The sequence below is a fragment of the Macrotis lagotis genome, chromosome 3 (assembly GCF_037893015.1).
Source record: "Macrotis lagotis isolate mMagLag1 chromosome 3, bilby.v1.9.chrom.fasta, whole genome shotgun sequence".
In the NCBI taxonomy this organism is placed as follows: Eukaryota; Metazoa; Chordata; class Mammalia; order Peramelemorphia; family Peramelidae; genus Macrotis; species Macrotis lagotis.
The window spans coordinates 184839859-184847494 of NC_133660.1; the positions used below are offsets into that span (position 1 = coordinate 184839859).

At 41.5% G+C, this 7636-nt stretch overlaps 1 protein-coding gene across 1 annotated transcript; it reads left to right on the forward strand.

The window, feature by feature from the left end:
- Positions 1-4838: 4838 nt before the first annotated feature.
- LOC141519269 (endogenous retrovirus group K member 25 Pro protein-like) lies at positions 4839-5246 on the forward strand. The gene has a single exon (XM_074231587.1). The coding sequence runs from the start codon at positions 4839-4841 to the stop codon at positions 5244-5246; it is 408 nt and encodes a 135-aa protein (XP_074087688.1).
- Positions 5247-7636: the final 2390 nt, after the last annotated feature.

Sequence of the window (7636 nt, forward strand, 5' to 3'; positions counted from 1 at the left end):
CTTTCTGATAGTCCCATGAGTCATAGGCTGTCTTTCCTGGATTTATGCTCCAGGTCATTTGTTTTCTCTATAAGGTACTTTATATTTTCTTCAATTTTTTATCAGCCTTTTTATTTTGTTTGATGGAATCTTATAGTCTTATATATTCATTGATTTCTAACTGTTCAATTCTGGGTTTTAGGATTTTATTTTCTTCAATTGTCTTTTGTGTTTCCTTTTTCTAGTTGGTTATTTTTACTTTTAACAGAATTGATTTGTTTGGTCAACTTGTCACAATTTTCCTGCATGATTCTCATTTCCTTTTTCCATTTTTCTTCTTCCTGTTTTCCTCTTCTTTCCATTCTTTCTTCTTCCTTTAAATTCCTTTTTAAAGCTCTTCGATGAGCTTTTGTATTTGAGTCAAATTTAGAGATAATTTTGATACTTTCCCTGTGAGTGGATTTTTCACTGATATTTTCTTGACATGGCATTGCTGTCTTCTTTTTCTCTAAAGTAGATTCCAATAGACATTACTCTTTTATCTATTTTGGTCATCTTTGTTGTTGTAGTTCTGGTCCTTCACTTAAGATCCTCCATGATGTCTGCAGTTGAAAACTTCTTTAAATCTTTTTTTCTTGGTGGAATCTGTAGTGTGAGTGTAAGAGTAGAGGCTTCATTTGTCTTTGGTAAGGAAAGGCTGGATCAGTATGTTATCTACATGATACTATCTTGGCTGTACCCTGGAAGTCTCTTATCTCTCAATTAAAGAGGTCCAAGATGACATCCCTATATTTGAGACTAAAAGCCCTGAAGAAATGTCTGGCTGTTACCTTTAAACTTCAGTGTCTCATTATCCTTTGACCCACTTTAATTCTACTGTACTTTGAACTTTATCTAATGAAGGCATCGTAGTCCTGAGTCAGTGTCTCCCAAACTTACAATCATTTGTAAAGTTCTCAGGTGAGACCTCCAGAATCTCCCATTCCTTAGAACCCTTTAAGCATCAAATCAATGTCACTGTAAATTACAAACTTTTGCAAATTTCTCAGGTGAGGCCTCCAGAGCCACCCAGTACATAGAGCCCTTGAAGCATCATAAACTTCAAAGTGCTGAGTTAGTGTCTCTGTAACTTATATCATTTCAAAAGTTCTCAGGTGAGACCTTCAAAGATCTTTAAGATTTTTGCAGTAAATTGAAACAGGGTTTGACTTATCCAGTGTTTCACTTAATAAGGGATTAACGACCCTGGGTGAGAAGTGGGGGAAAGTGTGGGAGAGAGAATAGGCCTTGTTATACTTAATACACATGTTGCTGTTAGGGCGTACAATGTTTTTCTGGTTCTGCTAATCTTGCTCAGATTCAGTTCATACAAATCTTTCCAGGATTCCTTGAATTCCCATGCCTCCTGGATTCTAATAGAACAATAGTGTTCCATGACATACATATACAACAGTTTGTTAAGCCATTCCCCAACTGATGGACATTCAATTAATTTCCAATTTTTTGTCACTACAAACAGGGCTGCTTCAAAAATTTTTGTACAAGTTATGTTTTTACCCTTTTTTATCATCTTTGCAAGGTATAGACCCAGTAGTGGTATTGCTGGGTCAAAGGGCATGCACATTATTGTTGCCCTTTGGGCATAATCCCAAATTGCTCTCCTGAAAGGTTGGATGAGTTCACAGCTCCACCAGAAATGTGTTAGTGTCCCAGATTTCCTGCATCCCGTCCAACATTGATCATTGTCCTTTCTGGTCCTACTGACCAGTCTGAGAGGTGTGAGGTGGTATCTCAGAGATTCTTTAATATGCTTCTCTCTAATAAGTAATGATTTGGAGCAATTTTTTATATGGCTATGGAATGCTGTGATTTCCTCAGATGTAAATTGCCTTTGACCATTTGTCAATTGGGGAATGGCTTGTGTTTTTTGACTCAGTTCTCTGAATGTTTTATAAATGAGTCCTTTGTCAGAAATATTAGTTGCAAAAATTGTTTCCAATTCATTACATTTCTTTTGATATTGGTTACAATGATCTGGTCTGTGCAAAAGCTTTTTAATTTAAAGTAGACAAAATTATTTAGTCTCTGTCTCTTCCTTGGTCATAAACTATTTCCCTTTCCAAAGATTTGACAGGTAAACTACTCCCTTGATCTTCTTGTCTGCTTATTAGATAGTTTTTTATGTCTAAATCCTTTATCCATTTGGATCTTATCTTGGTATAGGGTGTGAGGTGTTGGCCTAATTTAACTTTCATCTCTGCTTACTTCCAATTTTCCCAACAGTTTTTTTTGAAAGTTTTTATCACAGTAACAGGACTCTTTGGGTTTATCAAACAGCAGATTTCCATAATCATTTCCTGCTATTGCACCTAGTCTCTTCCACTGATGCTCTGGACCCAGCTCTGGACCTTGGCCACCTATGGGTTAGGAGACACCTGGGGGTGTGAACCCGCCCACATGGGTGCTGGGAACGCCCCAGTAACAGGAGTGGCTCCGCCCATGAGGGAGGAACAGGGGAGGAGCTCGGGGGAGGAACAGAAGACTAGATAAGGGAGGGGACTGGGGAAGAGGAGAGCTTTTTTTCGCTGCTATGTAAGCAATAAAGACCTGCTTGTTAGACTGCAACCGGGTGTTCTGTCCAGTTATTGCCCTCCTTCCCCAAAGGAGGGTCCGTGCGTCCGAAGACTGATGGGTCCGTGACGTCCGAAGACCAGGGAAAGGTATGTATCCAGGCGAAGGCTCGGGATAGTCCCCGAGCAGCTGGCGTCCCGAACAGGGACCAAGGGAATTTCTGCCTGGCCTCCCTTAACAGGGAGAAGAGCTGGACAGCCTCAGATTAACTTGAGATTAATCTGGGCCAAAGTTATGGGGCAGGGAATGGGTTTTCCCCTTATTAGACCCGAAGAAAAGGCAGTTCTAGCTTGTCAGTTATATAAATTAGGCAAGCGGCATCAATTTAAGCCACATATTAAGCAGTGCCGTGAATTTGTAGATAAGGTGTGGGGGTTCTCCCCTTGGTTAGAACATTCAGGGATTATCAAAGAGAACTGGGAGACAGTTGGGCAACAGTTGGCTTCTTTTGATGAGTCATGCCCTGGAATCTTAACTGACCAGGACTTCTCCTTTTATTCTGTCATAAATACAATGTTACAGGGTGCTTCTTGTCCCTGTGGGTGAGAAACAATTGGCACACAAGTGGGAGAATCATTAGGAGAATCTTCTGAGGAGGAGGGTTGTAATAATCCTCCTCCGATTTATCCTTGGGCAGAACTTAGAGAAACTTATAAGAAACATAATAAATATGGAGCTAGGAAGAATATGGAGGAAGTTAGAATCAGGGCTGTGGCGCAGCAGAAATTAAGACCCAGGACTGTGGCGCAGCAAACATTGAGAAAGGAGGAAGTGTTTAGGCCACACCCACAGGCAGAGACAGATGAGGAAGAAGTCTCCACCTCTCTGTCCGCTATGACTCTGAAACACCAAGCCAGTTTCACCTTTGGCTCTTCTAGGGGTCCTGCTCCAGAAAGTCTCATAGCACGCAGTCTTAAAGCGGCTGCTGAAGAAGGGGAAATTGTAGCTTGGGAAGATTGGGGTATTACTCCAACTCTTTGTCCTGTTTTTGATGATGGCTAGGGTGGCAATCGCCGTCATGAGCCAGTTCCTTTTAAAGTATTGAAAGAACTCAAGGAAGCTGTTGCCAAGTACGGCCCCTCTTCGCCATATGTGAAACATTTATTAACTAATGCCACTGCTGCATGGCCCTGGACCCCTTATGTTTGGCAAGAGGTTGCTGGTGCAGTGCTCACCCCAGGACAAGCAGTTACTTTTACTGCCCTTGTAAAGAGAGAGGCAGAACAGTATATAGAGGAGAGAGGTATCACCAACCCTGATGAGGCTTATGAGATGATTACAGGGACAGGAAGATGGAAAAGACCTGGAGACCAAATACATTTACACCCTATGGTATTCGCAGCTATCCAACTCTGCCATGCCAGAGCCTTTGGGAAGCTAGAAGCCCAAGGGGCAGAAAGGGAGAAATTTATTGGTCTTAAACAATGAGCCAATGAAACCCCTACAGATTTTATCAGCAGGGTACAAGAAACAGTCGTACGTGTTTTAGGACACACAGCTGGTTCCAAACTGCTTATTCCGCAGTTGGTAAAAGAGGGTCTTCGCCCTGAATATCAACAGCTCTTGACTGGTTTGGGCGCTAATCCCTCCATAAGTGATATAATCGAGTGCCTCTTAGAGGCCCCCCCTAAAAGTAGAAAACACCAAGCCATGGTGATAGCCATAGCTCAGGGGATTAGTGAAGGCCTTAAACAATGAAAGGGCGTTTGTTTTAATTGTGGAAAAGAAGGGCATTTTATGGCACAGTGTCGTGCAGGTCAAAAGAAGGGCAATAAACAGCCCACCTGCTATTTCTGTGGAAAAGGCAGACATATGGCAAAGTTCTGTAGATCTAAGAAAACATTGGTTCCGGGAAACGGGAGGAGGGGCCCTCCCCATGGGGGCCCCGGCACCAGAGCCTATCCGATCAGAGTAGCTTCAGAGATGCCCATGGGGCCAGACCCGGAACCAAAAGGGTTACAGGAGCGCTATCAGAGGGAACTACAAAATGAAAGGATCTAGGTCAAACTATTCTAACAGTTGCTGAGCAGGGAAAGGAAGAGGATTCATTAATAATCAACCCCTGGAGTACTGCCTCTATAGAAGTGGTCCCTGCCACATTTCCCCGACTAATAGTGGGTGCTACAGGATATTCTCCTGTACTTGTCCACACCCAACTCCTGCCATCTGGTGACACTACTGTATACCTTACCAACCTACACTGCTACCCAGTAACCCTTCCCCCTGGCATGGCTATTGGCCGAGGAATATCTTTGCCATGGATTGAGAGTGAGAGTGTCCCACAAGTAAATTGGTGCACTGAAGTCCGATCACAACGGCCTATTATACAGATAAATATAGAAGGCAAATTAGTGTCAGGAATGATCGACACTGGAGCTGATGTCTCTGTTATTGATTCAGCACAGTGGGACCCCTCTTGGCCACTTATGTCATCTACCACCCCTATTTTGGGGGTGGGAGGCCACCAAGGGGCTAGAAAAGCAGAGCGTCATTTAAGATGGAGTTATGAAGGACAAAGTGGTTTTATTCGTCCCTTAAAGATTACGGGACTAGGCTCTGCCCTGTGGGGTAGAGATTTGTTACATCAGTTACAATTGTATCTTACCACCCCTGAACATTTGGCAACAAACTCCTAGGGGCTACTGTTATGGTGAGCTGCCCAAAGATTACTTGGAGGAGTGATAACCCTGTGTGGGTGGAACAGTGGCCCCTTTCTACTACGGAGAAGCTCACCGCATTAAAAGATATAGTTAAGGAATTATTGTTACAACACAGAATTGAGCCTACCACCAGCCCTTATAATTCTCCAGTATTTGTAATAAAAAAGAAAGCTGGCACCTGGAGAATGCTTATTGACATACGGGCGGTGAATAAAAGAATGGTTCCTATGGGCCCGCTACAGACGGGTCTTCCTTCTCCTGCCTTTATACCCAGGGAATTTGTTATAAAGATAATAGATATTAAGGATTGTTTTTATAGCATTCCCCTTCAATAAATTTGCATTCTCGGTAACATCAAAAAATTTTCAAAGCCCATCAATCAGGTATCAGTTTACTGTATTACCTCAGGGAATGTCCAATAGTCCAACTATGTGCCAAGCATATGTTGCAGCTATTGTTCACCCGCTGCGCAGTAAGTACCCCAAGGCCATCATAATCCATTATATGGATGATATTCTCATGGCTACTAAGCAAGCCACAGAGCTAGAAGGATTAACAAAAGAAATGCTCCTTTCCTTGAGTAAATATGGGCTTCAAGTGGCTCCTCATAAGATACAAGATACTAGCCCTTATCAATACCTTGGTCACACCCTTAGTGAAGGGAGGGCATCTAGAATGCCCCCAAAGGTGAATTTAGAGAAATGTAGTACCCTTAATGATTTCCAGAAACTTATTGGTTCCATACAATGGATACGTTCTACAGTTCCTATTCCTGATGATTTGATGTATCCTCTTTATGATATCCTGAAAGGAGATTCCACATTGACCTCACCCCGGTATTGGACCCCACAAGCCAAAGAGGCCATGACACAGATTTTGTCCAGGTGTCATGAGTCTATAGTTCAATTTGATCCTGAGCAACCTATATTTGCTACCATTTTAAATCAAAGGTCACATATTGGTTGTCTCTATCAAAAGCAAGGTGTCATAGAATGGCAATATTTCCAGAGAAGTAAAAGAAGCATCCCTTGTAAATTTACGATGCTGGCCAATTTATTCCTAGCTATGTCTGATCGTTGTCTTTGTATGTTTGGAAAATATCCTGTTTTAAATATTTGTGCTTCTGAAGGTGCTCTTCATTATTTTACTGACTCTATCCCTGAATGGGCTGCCCTACTTACTTCATGTGATGTCATCAATCTTCCATTAACCCCAACGCTGCGTGGATGGGACAGTCTTTCATTACAACCCCCACCACGAATTATTTCCCCTACCCCTGTTGATGGACCAAATGTGTTCACAGACGCCACCAAAAATAAACGGGCAGCCTTTTACGTCCCACAAAAGCAAATATTGCGGGTTTTTACCACTGAGTATACCTCAGCCCAGAAAAATGAACTCCTTGCTGTTACACGTGCTCTTGCTTATCTTGCCGACGTGCCTGTTAATCTTATCACTGACAGTCTATATTGTGCTACAGCACTTCGAGAACTCCCTAAAGCTTTTATCAAAATCTTCTCCTCTCTCGTCATTGTCCTGTGTTTGTGCTGCACGTCCATTCCCATGTCTCTACTATTGGGGCCATCTACAGTGGAAATGATATGGTAGATCGAGCATTGACAGGGTACACTACTATCTCATAATGCTTCATCAGACATTCATCAGTTAGCCTTATTGCTTCAAGAACTGAGAAATATTTCGACTGATTTTTCAAATCATCAAACTGCTGCCTTTAATATTGCTAATTATCTCAAACATTTACAATTTTTACAGTGGTTATTCAGCTGGATAGGTCCTGTTGCCATATTATTTCTCCTTTGTATTTTTGGCCCCTGCTTGATACGGTTTTTAATATCCCTAATGAAGACTGCCTTGATCAACATCAAGGCAGATACCATGTCTCTTATTCATCGCACTCCTCGTTCAGCACCAATATAAATATTTATTATCCACCGTTTTGCATCTCATCTTTCCTGGTGAAAGCGACTGCAGGCAGCACTTTCTCTAAGGATTGAGGCCTTCTGCCAGAACTGTCCTATATTACTGCAAAATAGAAAGAAGAATGCACATCACCAGTGCTTGTACTTATAACTACATTTTTGTGTGCTAGAATAGTTAAAATTATATTTTATAGAGTTATTTAAGAATGCATTCAAATTTTATATTAATTGGTTATTTAAAAATTCTTAATAAATTTATATAAGAGGTTCCTCAAGACATTCTAATTGATTCTAAAAGTTATTTTTTCTTGACCGGTCTTAATTGGTTCATTAAAAAAAAACAATAATATGTGTAGTTAAACTTCAATGAGACATTTTCACATCTCTCTACTGGCCTGGAGGGATAGGAAAATGTTCCTATATTCT